Source organism: Oryx dammah, unplaced genomic scaffold (assembly GCF_014754425.2).
Source record: "Oryx dammah isolate SB20612 unplaced genomic scaffold, SCBI_Odam_1.1 HiC_scaffold_3, whole genome shotgun sequence".
NCBI lineage: Eukaryota > Metazoa > Chordata > Mammalia > Artiodactyla > Bovidae > Oryx > Oryx dammah.
In genome coordinates this window covers 6,727,976-6,743,341 of record NW_024070187.1, presented here as the reverse complement: position 1 = coordinate 6,743,341, position 15,366 = coordinate 6,727,976, and the positions used below count along the sequence as shown (strand labels likewise).

The 15,366-nt window shown below is 36.9% G+C and overlaps 1 protein-coding gene across 1 annotated transcript in view; it reads left to right on the top strand.

Annotated features, from left to right (window-relative positions):
• The window catches only part of NDST3 (N-deacetylase and N-sulfotransferase 3), a 166,409-nt gene extending 155,382 nt beyond the window's left edge, over positions 1-11,027 (top strand). Inside the window, exons 12-13 of the mRNA XM_040237403.1 lie at positions 1,334-1,436; positions 7,798-11,027. Of these exons, the coding sequence (XP_040093337.1) occupies positions 1,334-1,436; positions 7,798-7,917 (223 nt within the window). The 3' untranslated portion in view covers positions 7,918-11,027. The remainder of the gene's footprint in view (positions 1-1,333; positions 1,437-7,797) is intronic.
• Positions 11,028-15,366: the final 4,339 nt, after the last annotated feature.

The following is a 15,366-nucleotide window of genomic DNA, read 5'->3' as shown; positions in this document are numbered from 1 at the left end:
GTGATATGGATTGAAGGCAAAAGAAAAACGTGGTCCTAAATGATAATAATTTCTAATGAAGAAGAAGTTATAGCAATAGAATCACTGAATAACAAAAGCAAGTGAAAGAATCATGAATACTGTTAGCAGTCACTTTTCTAGTCAAGCATGGAAATCACTATATATTCATAATGAATGATAATACCAAACATAACCAGAGACTGTAAAGAAGAAAAGGCCCTGGACCTGGAGTCAGGAGGCCCAGACTTGAGTTGTCACCTGCATACTTAAAAAGCATATAGTCCAAGATAGGTAAACCTCGACAAACATTTACTTCTTTCTCATTTTTTGTTCAACTAACAGTTGGTGAGTGTTCACAAAGAGCCAAACTCTAAGCTGCTCCTGCTAAGTCGCTTCAGTCGTGTCCGACTCTGTGCGACCCCATAGACGGCAGCCCACCAGGCTCCCCTGTCCCTGGGATTCTCCAGGCAAGAACACTGGAGTGGGTTGCCATGTCCTTCTCCAATGCATGAAAGTGAAAAGTGAAAGTGAAGTTGCTCAGTTATGTCCGACTCTTAGCGACCCCGTGGACTGCAGCCCACCAGGCTCCTCCGTCCATGGGATTTTCCAGACAAGAGTACTGGAGTAGGGTGCCATCGCCTTCTCCGAAACTCTAAGCTAAGTGCCACTAAATGGGACAAACACTATACTCCATATCATTAAGGAGTTATAAGGAAACCTCAAATAAAAAAGAGTTATATGAAATATTTTAGTATACTAAAATATAAATTTAATGTGCTTCTATTTTTTTTTGTAATTATACCATAAAATCTTCATTTATAAGTGTTATTACTTTAATACAGAGCTCATACCAAAATAAGAAAGTGTCTCTGGAAAAAAAATTAAATGGATTATAGCTAGAGAATTCTAAAATTAATCACACCAAAACCCTATCTCTATTAACCTGTAATCGAATGATAAAAGTACTATGTAAATCCACAGATATGGACGAAGCCTGATGTGTCATTTTTAAACCCTGCAAAAGGCAAGAATGGGCTTGAAACTTATAAAACTTTTCTTTCCAGATGAAGGAGGTAGGCTTATTAATTTCTATTAATAGGAGACCTTCTGCTGACAGTTTTTCTATTAGAAATCTGGCAAACTCACAGAGATGACAGATGGACTGAGAATTCAGAAGTATGCCAAAAGACTTTATGTAAAGTGATGTAGTCAAAAAATATGCCAGTTTCCTCAGTTATAGATTAATATCCAAACTAAAATATTCCATGTTTTTGGTCAGTATATTATATTAGTTGCTTGAAAAGTACTATTTTGCTCTTTGTATCTTTTTAAGGTTTGATTCTCATAAAGGTTTCTGGTGTCAGTTACTGGAAGAAGGTAAAACAAAATGCCTTGGAAAGAGCAAAGGAAGAAAATACCCTCCAATGGATCCTGATGTAAGTATAGAGCTTAAAAATACAAACTAAATAAGCAAAATGATACTTAAAAATTTATCTATTTTCTTAGAAAAATGATTAAAATAAAAATTCACTTTCTAGCAATAAAAAGCAACATTTGGATTGGATGCATCCTGCTTGCTTGTTTTGATTTTTCTAGTGATATATTACCTGCCATGTGAGAATAAAGGCCAGCAATAGAATTTGCCATTTCGAATTAGAACAAAGAAGGCAACATCTCATTCCAAAAAGAGATACATTCACAGAAATTTTAGCACTAAAAATATTAACTGAAACCAGGGCAGGAAATATATCAACTGGAAATTAAAAATAGGACCAAAAGATTTTATTTTCACTAAGTCTCTCTGTGGTGGTAAATGTGGCCTGCATAATAATATTAACTACTGGTCTACTAAGCTTTGAACTGCTAATATGACAATAAGATGAAAGAATTAATATCTTTCCCAAATGGGTAGCATACTAGCAGGTAAGTTAGGCTCTGGAGAGTGGAGACACCCACGCTTTGCCATTGACACGAAGCATGTCATGTCTGTTCTATCCCAAATGGTGCCATGGCCGTGGCGGTCACCTAAAGCTACAGGTTTCCCACTTTGTTGGCCCTATATTTTCACTTTAAAGCTTACTACACATTTATTAAAATGTATTAACACTTTGCTTTCATAATCAGCCCAGTTAATGTGCAATTTGGACGTAAGAACACCCGTAGATTGATTTTATTTTAAAAAATAACGAACTCAAAAAGTCAAACATTTGAGACTGTTTTCCCACCACGTTGAATATATTGTGGTAACTAAGAATCCTACAGTGGTCTGAGAATCCTAACATGGTCTGAACTTATCTGAATCCTTTTTGATACTTGAAGACTTTCAGGACCATTTTTTTTTTTTTATTCCAGTGTGATAGAGACAGAGCTTTGTCCTCACTAAGCTCATAATTAAATTCTATCTAAAAGATATTCTGGGGGTTCTTTTGATAAACAAACGGTACGCTCAGAGCTACAGTTTTCTTTGGTGGATTATTAAAATATACCTTTCAGTGCACTGTGAAAACAGTACACATTAATAAATATTCAAGGGTGATTTCCATAGCATTTCAAGACAGCAATATAAAATGTTTCATTTTCATGTATGTCAAAGCTATCTCTCTGTATATTTACTGAAACTAAAACATTTAAGACACTGTAGCACATCTTCCTTAGCATTTTATTTTACTGAGACATGATTTTAAATTCATGGCAGAGAAAGATTAAAAATCTAAAACTTTTCAGGATATCACTAGTTCCAGACCCCTCAATAAGGTTTCTCTGTAATACATTCCTAAGATGTTTTATCTCAAACACCTCTGACATAGATATGTGGGTTTTCCACACCAAGCAATTCTGTAATTTTCTGCAGATACCAGGTAGGTGTCCTATAATTTAATCCAATTCTGACACCAACTACCCAGGGTTAAGTATAGGCCCCACAGATTAAGAGCTCAGTTCCGCAAAACTGCCCCCTTCAGACTTTAGTAACAAGTAGTGGGGTCCCAGGTTATTTACATGTCTGTCCAACTTGGCTACAAATCAGGGGTTCCCAAGAATTCCTCCCCAGGTTTTATCATTTGATATAATGACTCACATGCCCCAGAAATACTTTACTTCCTATTATTATAAATGGGGAGGTACACAGGATAAGGTCCAGAGGGTCTTGAGCACCAGAGCTTCTCCTCTAGCAACCATCCCCCATCTGAAGCTATCTAGGGACCCATACGAGTCACTTCATTAGCATAAACTTGGGCAAAGTTTAAAGGAACTTACTGTATATAACTTAAAGACTTCCCTGGTGGCTCAGATGGTAAAGCGTCTGTCTACAATGCGTGAGACCTGGGTTCAATCCCTGGGTCGGCAAGATCCTCTGGAGAAGGAAATGGCAATCCACTCTAGTACTATTGCCTGGAAAATCCCATGGACAGAGGAGCCTGGTAGGCTACCAGTCCATGGGGTCACAAAGAGTCGGACACAACTGAGCAACTTCACTTACTGTACATAACAAAAGACACTCTTTTCACCCCTGTAACTCAGGAAATGACAAGGTTCTTAGGAGCTCTCTGCCAGAACCAGAGTCAAAACCAAATTTATTTTTCTTATTGTATCATAATATCTATACATATGGATTTATTTGAGGGAGTAGGGTGGCTGACTTCATACAGATAATGCCCAGACAGGAGGCGAGAGTAAGGCCTCTTTCCTGGAGGTAATGAAAACACAAATGCGTAGAACAGATTCGAGTAGGCAGTACTGCCACCACGCTGCTTGCTTCTCCTCCTACTACAGAAAAAACAACAGTACCCTTCCCCACAAGTATCACCAAAACATCACAGGATACATTTGACCCTGGCAATTAAGATCTGGTGGATTATTTGGCTTCCACTTTGGCTTTGTTTATCAAAATATATTATAGAAAAGGAATAAAAGCTGACATTTTGAATGAACCACTTAGTCAATTACCTCTCCAAATCAAAAGCACTTAATAGTTTCTTTAATAATAGTCCCATAAACAACCTGATACTGAATTTATTATACGATTTCTTCTTTTATCATGTTTTATATTATAGAAGTATACATTATTATTCCTTTTATTACACTAATTTCATGTGAGTTTGCATGAAATGGACTACACTGGCATAGATTAGCATATATTCTATCCGATTTGCCATCTAAAATCGTACACTTTCTGAACAATCATCAGATAACAATGTATGTAAATTTTGCATACCACTGAATTCTGTCCTAGTAATTTTTGGCCTGAACATATTAGACTCTCAAATAGGACATGTTGTACTTTACAAATCTCATATCAGTTATCTTGCCATAGGAGGGAGCAGAAGAAGGGGTACTTGATTATGGGGACCAACATACTCACTTAATAGGGCATAGGACAAGGGTTTGGCTGCTGATACAGGCTGTCAGGTTTGCAAATAATGCCAAAAAAGCGAATACATTGAGATGTAGTTGAGATAATCCTCCGTATCAGGAGGTACAATACTGATACGAAACCCCAAGGAAATGTAGGAAGAATGTGGATCTCAGGAGGTTCAATTCTAAAGTTAGTTGAGATGCTGGAGAACCCTTTGTCACATGGGAAATATAGGGGAGCAAGCTGGCAGGATGTAGGCAGTCCCAGGCTGCTGTTGCCCCAGGGCTTCCTTCATAAAGAGGAGCAATGCAAAGGGAGATGTTAGGAGAGAACAGTGGGGAAGCCTCTACACAAAGGCCTCAGGCTCAGCCCTGGATTCCAGGTCTGGCTGGCAGCAGAGGAGGCACAGAATGATCAGGCCCCCAGACAGAGGATCTGGGAAAATGTTTTGTCTCCACCTTTCTCTGGCCAGGGTACGCTAGCAGGGCCTGTTGGTGGTTTTAGGGCTGATGACTGAGAAGACCCAAAACAGAGAAAAGCAGGGAGACTGACATATGAACCACACAAAGGCTTGGGTTTTCCCTTGATCGCAGTGATGGTTACGGTACAGCACAAATGTTCAATCTTGTTCCAGTGATCGTAATTACTGCAAAAAACACTATGTTACATTGAAGTTATCAACATAAAATGACATATTTTTCTATGGCATTTAAGATGGGGTACCAGATATGATATTTTAAGAGAACAGCAGTAGAAAATAAGATTAATTTAAAATTAATCTTTTAAAGATTCAACTGAACTGAAACCCTCAGAATAGTAAAGCAGAGAGGTACAGATAAAGATCCAGAAACCCACCCTCCACGACATTCCCAAACACAGTCATTTGAACTACATATAAACCCCACTAACCACCACCTTACAACACAGCACTTTCCATTTCTTACAATTTCAATTATTAAAATATTTTCCTTTATTGAAGGGAAATCTACCTCCTTGTAAATCAGGATAGTTTACTAACAGTGAGTATTTTGTGTATGCTTTAAATGTGCTCTTAAGAAAATATTATCTTCAAATTCTACATGTAAATTAATGATGACAAAAGAGTGTTTTATTTTATAGATTTATCAAGCAAACTCTTGCTCCAAAGCCAGAACAGTTTTAATAGAGCATAATACTGGAACCAATCAGTTGTTACAGCTATATTTCTAAACTCAGTCTAGCTATTTGAACATTTAATTCTGCACAAATAAACCACATGTTTACTACAAAAGCCTTTTCCCTAGTGAAAACATTTATGTGTTTGGAGTGTGTGTTTTGAAGAAGAGTCACTATGTTTTGTTGTTCAGCTGCTAAGTCATGTCTGACTCTTTGTAACTCCATGGACTGCAGCACGCCCCAGTCCTCTGTCCTCCACTATCTCCTGGAGTTTGCTCAAATTCATGTCCATTGAGTCAGTAAAACTATCCAACCATCTCATCTTCTGCCACGCCCTTCTACTTTTGCTTTCAATTTTTCTCAGCATCAAGGTCTTTCCCAATGAGTCAGCTCTTTTGCATCAGGTGGCCAAAGTACTGGAGCTTCAGCTTCAGCATCAGTCCTTCCAGTGAATATTCAGTGGTTGATTTCCTTTAGGATTGACTGGTTTAATCTCCTTGCTGTCCAAGGGACTCTCAACAGTATTTTCCAGCACCGCAGTTCAAAAGCTTCACTTCTTCAGCACTCAGCCTTCTTTATGGTCCAACTCTCACATCCATACATGACTACTGGAAAAGCCATAGCTTTGACTAGACGGACCTTCCAGATGTTTTTTCTAGAACTCACTTGCTTTCTCCATGATCCAGCAAATGTTGGCAATTTGATCTCTGGTTCCTCTGCTTTTTTCTAAATCCGATTTGTACATCTGGAAGTTCTCAATTCACGTACTGCTGAAGCCTGGCTTGAAGGACCTTGAGCATAACCTTACTAACATTTAAATGAGGACAGCTGTACAGTAGTTTGAACATTCTTTGGCATTGCCTTTCTTTGGGATTGGAATGAAAACTGACCTTGTCCAGTGGCTACTGCTGAGTTTTCCAAATTTGCTGACATATTGAGTGCAGCACTTTAACAGCATCATCTTTTAGGATTTGAAATAACTCAGCTGAAATTCCATCACCTCCACTAGCTTTGTTCATAGTAGTGTTTCCTAAGGTCCACCTGACTTCACATTCCAGGACGTCCAGCTCTAGGTGAGTGACCACATCATCGTGGTTATCTGGGTCATTAAGAACTTTCTTGTATAGTTCTTCTGTGTATTCTTGCCACCTCTTCTCAATCTCTCTGCTTCTGTTAAGTCCTTACCGTTTCTGTCCTTTATCATGCCCGTCTGGGCATGAAATGTCTTGAGATCTCCAATATTCCTGACGATATCTCTAGTCTTCCCCATCCTATTGTTTTCCTCTATTTCCTCTATCTTACAAGGCCTTCTTCTCTCTCCTTGCTCTTCTCTGGAACTCTGCATTCAGATGGGTATATCATTCCCTTTCTCCCTTGCCTTTCACTTATATTCTTTCCTCAGCTATTTGTAAAGCCTCCTCAAACAACCACTTCAGTTTCTTGCATTTCTTTTTCATTAGGATGGTTTCAGTCACTCCCTTGGGTACAGTATTACAAACTTCCATCCATAGTTCTTCAGGCACTATGTCTACCAGATCTAATCCCCTGAATATATTTGTTACTTCCACTATATAATCATAAGGGATTTGATTTAGGTCAAAGCTGAATGGTGGTTTTCCCTACTTTCTTCTGTTTAAGCATGAATTTTGCAATAAGGAGCTCATGATCTGAGCCACAGTCAGCTCCAGGTCATGTTTTCGCTAACTGAATAGAGCTTCTCCATCTTTGGCTGCAAGGAACACAGGCAGTATGATTTCATCGCCATCTGGTGATGTCCATATGTAGAGTCATCTTTTGAGTTATTGGAAATGCTATAACTAACATGTTCTCTTGACAAAACTCTGTTAGGTTTTGCCCTGTTTCAGTTTGTACTTGCCTGTTATTCTGGGTATCTCTTGACTTCCTACTTTTCCATTTCAGTCTCCTGTGATGAAAAGGACGTCTTTTGGGGGTGCTAGTTCTAGAAGGTGTGATAGGTTTTCATAGAACCAGTCAACTTCAGCTCCTTTGGCATCAGTGGTTGGGCCACAGACTTGGATTACTATGATACTGAATGGTTTGCCTTGGAAACGAACCAAGATCATTCTGTCATTTTTGACGTTGCACCCAAGTATTGTATTTTGGACTCTTGTTGACTATCTTGTGCTAAATAAATAGTCTGCATGCTTAAAATCAATTTTAAGCCACTATGTAAATATCTACAGATATAAATAAACATCATCGAAGTGTATTAAGTATACTCCAACAAATAAAATTGAATGTCCTTGTATCTCCTCCTCCCACCTCAGAGCAGAGCATTTCTATCCAGCTACTATCGTGACCACAACGTGGAACTCTCCAAGCTGCTGCACAGACTGGGGCAGCCTCTGCCATCCTGGCTGAGGCAGGAGCTGCAGAAAGTGAGATAGCACTGTGAGAAAGCTCGAGAATGCATCTCCGTGGAATGCTCACCTCTCCCAGAGCTTCCAGGAGCTACCAAAAGGTGGTTTAAAAATATACCTCTTCAAATGAGAATAGAAAAACAAAGTTCTTTCCATGTGCTGGCACGTGGATGATTAGAAACAAAACAAAACTAAAAGTATTTGTTACAAGCCTTGAGGCCTATGGCCTTTCTCTTAACCCATATCTGAGCCTGTGGGGTTATTGGAGACTACTGTGCACTCATGTGTTAATCAATAGCAACCAATATAAATATCAAATACCAATGAAGAACTGTTCCATTTCGTAGTAATATTTACACTTTTATATATCAACTAAGATTATGTCTCTGTAGACTTGTAGGCTGCTGTTTGCCCGTAGAATGTTTTCTTATTCTTTGATTCTATAAAGTGTCCTACAAAACAAAAAGTAAACATCACAATGTAGCATAAAGCGCCAGAGGCCTAATGCCCATGAAAACTGCTTGCAAAAATATAAATCCACTGAAGTATTTAGAAAGAATTATAATTTACAATTTGTCCTAGATCAGAGAATGGTAAAGTTATATCTGAGCTTTATCTGCATCGAAAAAAAAAAAGATAAGTATTATAGAAGGAAAAAAGTGATTTTTCATCCACATAGTCTAGTGCATCTCTGTAAAAGTTTCCAATGTCTCTATCATTACATAATTATTATTCTGAAAGGTATGTTGTACCAGCTATTGGATGGGAAATAGAAACACACTGAGTATACCAAAACAGTAAGAAGCAATATAAAGTGTACTGACTAAATCCTCTAAAAGCAAGAAATTGTAGGGGTCTGACGATATCTGATTGACAACTTATGTCCCTTTGCTGTGAGTTGCAGATCAGCTCCAGTAGTTCTCACTGGTTCTACAGAAATGTTTGCTCAGAATCTGAGGTCTATGTCATCTCCAGAAACAGACAGACTTTTTAATGTAAACAACTTTTTCTTAATGCTCCCAAGAAAAAAACCTATTAACTGAAATCTAAGGACAGTTTCTCCAGATGATATGTTGGGTTATTTACGTTTAAATACAGAAAAATTACATTTTTTCAGATAATTCAAAATGAAATTGTAAATGCAGAGATCTGTGACAAAAAACAAATTAATGTATGATTTTTAATCTCAGATTTGCAATGGTACAAGGCAGAAAAAGATAATCAAAGCCAAGTGCCATTTTTTTAGAACATTTTGTACATCACTTTCATGAAAGACAATAGAACACAGTTAAATTTATGGGTTATCTACTAAATTAAATGGAGGAAGTACCAAGATGAGCCAGGCATGGTTCTTAAAATATACTTTACACTTAAATTTTTAATGATTATATGATTAATAAAGTATTCAAAAAAAGAAAAGAATGTCATGCTGATTTTCCTGTACTTATTTTACTTAGTTTTTAAATATACTAAACACACAAGAAATTTAAGTAGTATATAAATTCCTTGCTATGACTTTATAAGCTTTTATGAATGTAATCAAAAGTATGATTAGAAAAAAAATTATGCCCAAATAGTTTCATTATAATATGAAACTATTATGGCCATTATAATATGTGAAATTGAACTCTATCAACTATTCACTAATTAGAAAACAAATTTTAAGATACTTTCACTAACTATTCATTTCTAAAATTGTATTATAAAAATTAATTAAATGTTTTAAAGTTTTGTATACCCAAATGATAAGCCAGTTTTTAAACAAACAAGCTATTAGCAGAAAGAATTAGACAAAGAACCAGATTTTAAGATCCCTGACAGTAAAAGCAATATCAAAGTCATTTGGACAAAGATGGTAAAGTCAGTCTTCATGCTTACCTCTACCTTTATGAACAGCACATGCCTAACATACTAGAAAATGAATACAGCCTTTAATCTTCACTATTTTAAGAAAATTAGCCTAAGAGGGTCAAACATAGTGAGAACAGTCCCCAGGAGTTACATATGGTATTGTGTTTTCATTTCGACAACATTTCTACTGATTCAAAAAAAAAAAAGGAAAAGAAAAGAAAAACAATGCATTTACGCTCCAAGGATGAGATGTGCATTTAAACTTCTAAACAAAGCTCCTAATGGTGTAATTCTGTCTGGATAAACTGAGTCAACTAAACAGCTTACCCTTTAAGAAATGTCAAAAACACACTGGATGCTTGTGGGATGAAAGGAGAAATTTACTCGTTCATAATATAGGTATTATGCTACTTAGAGCAGCAGACCTTTGAAAGGAATTTTGATCACTCAGTGTATCTGGAAGACAACTCAAGTTCTAGGGGACACGCACACCTACTACTTTGGATACTTCGGGTGGTTGTTATGTTCTTCTGAAAGTAACATAAATACACATGGGGAAAGAAACTGATAATGTGATTTCAAACTAGCTTTGTATGGCATTCTTTTTTCATTGCTTAAAATATGAAACTTCCTCAGGAAGAAATGAAATGGTTATTTCAGTGTTTATAGCTATAATATTCTTGTCATTCACATTGAATGAAAATTAATGGAAACATTTTTTTTCTGAGTTTTTTAAAATAACTGGATATAATTCTGATAGTAGCATGGTACCTCATATGTACAACAATAAACTGTGATAAGAAAAGAGTTTGAGCCTGGTGATTTTAGGTAACAAGAAGGCATTTGTTTGATAGTTGGTGTTTGCCTGTGACCAAGTGGGAGGTGGTCATAGAACATAGATACCACTAACACAATTCAAAATGGAAAACTTCCCAGGAAGACATGAGTTTTATTTTTAATGATATAACCTTAAACAGATCTTCTAATCAATATTAGTTAGTTTTTGTTTAGTTCTAGTAGGTATAAAACATTTCCTAGGGTCACTCATGAGACCAGAAAGTGAGAAGGGCACACAACTGATACTTAACGGACTTGAAAACCTAAAGTATTAGCATCTCTTACTCCTAGTGCTCTGCTCTGCTCCCTACAAATCAGCTGCTTTCTTCAGAGCTTTATATGGAGAATCCCAGGGACAGTTGGACACGACTGAAGCGACTTAGCAGCAGCAGTAGCAGCTAGTCTCTCTCTTCTTAAAAATCTAGCAAAACAGACAATCTGTGCAAAAATTTAAAAAAAGGGAGGGGGTCAGGAGAGTTAGACATTTATCTACATTTTCCACAGAACTTTCTTTTCTCTATCCCAGTCCCTTTCTTTTCTAAACATCAGGCTTTCCTGTGTTGCAACCCACCCTGTCATCATACACCAGTTGATTCTTCACAGAATTATCTCCCAGACACACAGTTCTCCAGTCTAGGATACATCTGACCCCCAATTTTCTATGTGTGCCATCCTATGTTCTATTTACTCTGAGACCAGCTGGTGAGTGGTTAATAAACCAACCCCATCAATGTTAGTGGCTTATAATGACTTACAATATTTTACTTTTAAGAGATAGCAGCACTGCATTTTCCAGGAGATATGCTTAAGGCTCACTGATAAGAAGGCACTGAACAGTTCAAATAGTTCAGAAGGAAAGGATTTCTCTATTTTCAAATTACTCTCTAAGGCTGAGTTCTATTCTGCCAAAACTGACACGGCGTGGTTACCACCTACAGCATGGCTACTGCCTTCATCCTGCCCACCCCACTCCCGACACACACACACCCATCCCCAAATAGTTAGGAGTCATGGAAAGAGCAATGAATCCCTGTGGTGGATAATCCTTGAGAAATTATTTGTGTTGGCTTGACATGTTTAACTTCTTTTCACTTGACCTAAAAGCAAACTAAATTTTATAAGGTCAAGCCATTAATTTATGCTTTGAGGATAAGAGCTAAAGACACAATGTGTCATTGATTCCATTCCCAGAAAAACCTAGAATTTACTTTGAGTAAGCCTTTCACCTGTGGCCAACGCTAGCTAAGAGAATTTAAGGGCCATTTCTCCCCATCCAGTGCTACTACAAGTTCCTGCTATTTTGTCCTCAATTTGTTGTCTACACAGTTCTCTATATATTCAATTTCTTAACAAAATCACAAAAATGTATTCATTTATTTATTAGCAGGTGAAATTTATTCTTGCCCTCTACTTCCACCTTCTTCCTTTAATCCTGTACTTATCTTACTCATTGAGTTTCTATCATTTCTCAGTCTATTCCCAAAAGTTATAGACACAAAGATTAATAGATCACTAAAATTGGAAACTGCTATATTTTCACCATCTCCTTTTTAGAAAAAGAAGAATCATGAATAGTGTCAGTGTTTAAAAAAGACATCCACTAGCCAGATTCAGGTCAAATATTTTATTTGCCTATCAATTCCTTCCACAGAAGTCAAAGCAAATTCCACAAATTAAATACTCACAGTATAAAGTCTCCAAGATATGGCTAGGAAGAATGTATTACCCACATTTTTTCATATAGAAAACAGAATTAAACTGAATGAAATGTGAAACATTTCCAAAGCACCCAGGATCTGTGACAAATCTTACATAAAACCGTCTATATCAAGCTGTTTCTTGGTTATGAGGGAATAAATTAGGTGTAGGAAATGCCTGCTGTCTGCATCTCTGATGCCAAAACGCTCTTCTTCAAATCAATAAGTGAAATGGAAAGCAGATCTTGCTCTTAAATATTATGCATAATTTATACAGTTGGACCAGAAAGATTGGTCTTCTTTTCTCTATTTGGTAAATACTATTCTCAATCTGAATTTTTCAGTTTCAACCACTTTAAACAGAAATGCAAGCTTAAGACGCAATATACTCTTAGGGCTACAGTGTATTTCTTTAGAACTTAATTTATGTCTTTCAAAGTAAACAAAACTTTTAAAAGCCCACAAAACATATACTATCAAAAATAAAGGGTCTGCTTTACAGACAGATAAATAAATTGACAAATTTAAAAGAAGTTAAAGATTCTAATTTTAAAAACAATAACAAGCAATGAAAATAAAATACTGACCAATTTTCATTTCCATCTGGGATCAACTTAATGAAACCATGTTGCTTCTGTCCCCAATTAAGGATATCCTAAGTACAACTGGAATCGCAGACAGAATCGATTGGACTAATATAGATGTTGGCTCCGATATCGGTTCTTAACCAAAACAACACTGAGTAAGTCAGTTTTCCTTTAGGGCCTCAATTTCCCCATCCTTCAGAGGAAGAAGTCAAATGAGATCGTTGGCACCAGCTCCCTCCCTTGTTCCATTTTATCGCCATTTATTGTGACGTGTGGCTCTCCGTGGCTCTCACACATTCTGCCACAGGCAGGAGCCACAAATTATCTAGGTGGGAAAGCTGGAGGCAGGAGTGGGGTCTGAGTATTTCAACCCCTCCTCCCTCACTTCTGTTTGGAGAATACTCTGGTCTGCTTTTGGCCTGTCCTAAGTTCAGCAGAAATCTATTTTTAAATACATTATTTAAGGCCACAAACATAACCAAAAGAACAAAAAACAAAAATATAAATATATGCTTTAAAAAAATAGGAAGATGACCAAGATGGTAAATGAGTTAAACATCTATATGCATCAAGGAATAAGGGTCTAAATGAGCCAAACCTCTCATCTTTCATGTGCGAACCAACAGAGGATGCTTCAAGTTGACAAACCAAGATGATAAGGTGAGTGATAGTTGGTATTATGGAGGCAATCAACACAATTCCGATATGAATGGTTACTTACCTTTGATAAATGGGGCTGGAGTGCAGGACCAGGGAGAAGCATTTGAATTTTCGTTTCCAAGTGCATGTACCACTTTAGTATCGATAGTAACAGCAATAATCTATCAGTTTTTTAAAAAATAAGTATAAATATTCAGGCCCAACAGTAATTGGCAACTGATTTTAGCATCAGCTGGTGGATGTTTTCCAGGAGACTAACTGGTAGGCAAGACCTCTGCGGCGATACAGAGCCTTACTTAGTGGTCACATGGCTCTCAAAGCAGTCTGTGGTCCCCCGGCAGACCCAAGTCCTTTACAGGGAATCTGCATGGTCAGAACTATTTTCATAATAATACCAGTTTATCATATTCCCTTGGCATTGTCCTGATATTTTCACTGTTTTTGCAAGAGTAATCATGGGTCAAACTGCTGGTGCTTTAACAGAAGTCTCCTGGTCCTTGTATTCCCCACCATCACACACTCATTTACAAAGTCAGCTTCAGCTAAGAAAACACGCAACAAGGCAGTAAGAATTATTAATACCATTCAATTTCATCCCCTCAATACCTATCCTTTTAATATTTCTCTGTTTCAAAATGTGACGCATACCTGGAGTACCTCCACCATACACTGAAGTAGATAGCTGTCTCAAGGAAAAGCACCTGAGCAATTATTTGAGTTGCAAATTGAACTTCTTTTTTAATTTATTTAATCTGACAAAAACTAGTCACCTCACTCACAGAACATCATTTTGACTTAAAAGAATGGCAAGAACTATGATTATTCAAACTTGAGAATTTTAAGACTTTTATTAATGAAAAAAGTGAGCCTGTCACTTTAAGAAAAACAATTAACAATAAATAACAGTATTTATTGCCAATGATAAAATTTGAGCTTTCAAGTGAAAATTAGAATGTTGTAGATCTTGTGTGCATTACTTGGAGCTTAACAGCATACTATTATTTAAATACTTTCTCTGATGAGACTGATGGTGATATTAACAAATACGATCTTTCAATATCATATATTAAAATGTACCAACGTTTGGAAGATCTGAATAGTAAACCAGCATTTTCCAAACAACTGATGTATGAGGTTACAAAAATCATTATATGTAGTGCAACCATTATAATGGTAAAACACCCATTCTCAGGCAAGATAACCTAATAGTTTTTAATGTAGCAGAGTGTGAAAGGTCTTTGATTTGCTTTTAGATTCCACATTACAAATAGCCTCTAAGAAAATACCAATTGTCCAGTTTTAGCATAGTATCAAAGAAAAATATCCACAATTACCTGAAAGGCTATAAGTATACACTCCCCTTTCCCAAACACATATTTGGGTAAGCTTAGATTTTCTCTACACACTTCAGCAAAAGCAACATCAAAAGAGACTGAATGCAAAAAGAGAAATCAGAATCCACCTATCTTCTACCTAACCCTCTTCCAACAACATAAGACTCTACACATGGACATCACCAGATGGTCAACACCGAAATCAGATTGATTATATTCTTTGCAGCCAAAGATGGAGAAGCTCTATACAGTCAGCAAAAACAAGACTGGGAGCTAACTGTGGCTCAGATCATGAACCCCTTATTGCCAAATTTAGACTTAAATTGAAGAAAGTAGGGAAAACCACTAGACCATTCAGGTATGACCTCAATCAAATCCCTTATGATTATATAGTGGAACTGAGAAATAGATTTAAGGGACTAGATCTGATAGACAGAATGCCTGATGAACTATGGATGGAGGTTCGTGACACTGTACAGGAGACAGGGATCAAGACCATCCCCATTGAAA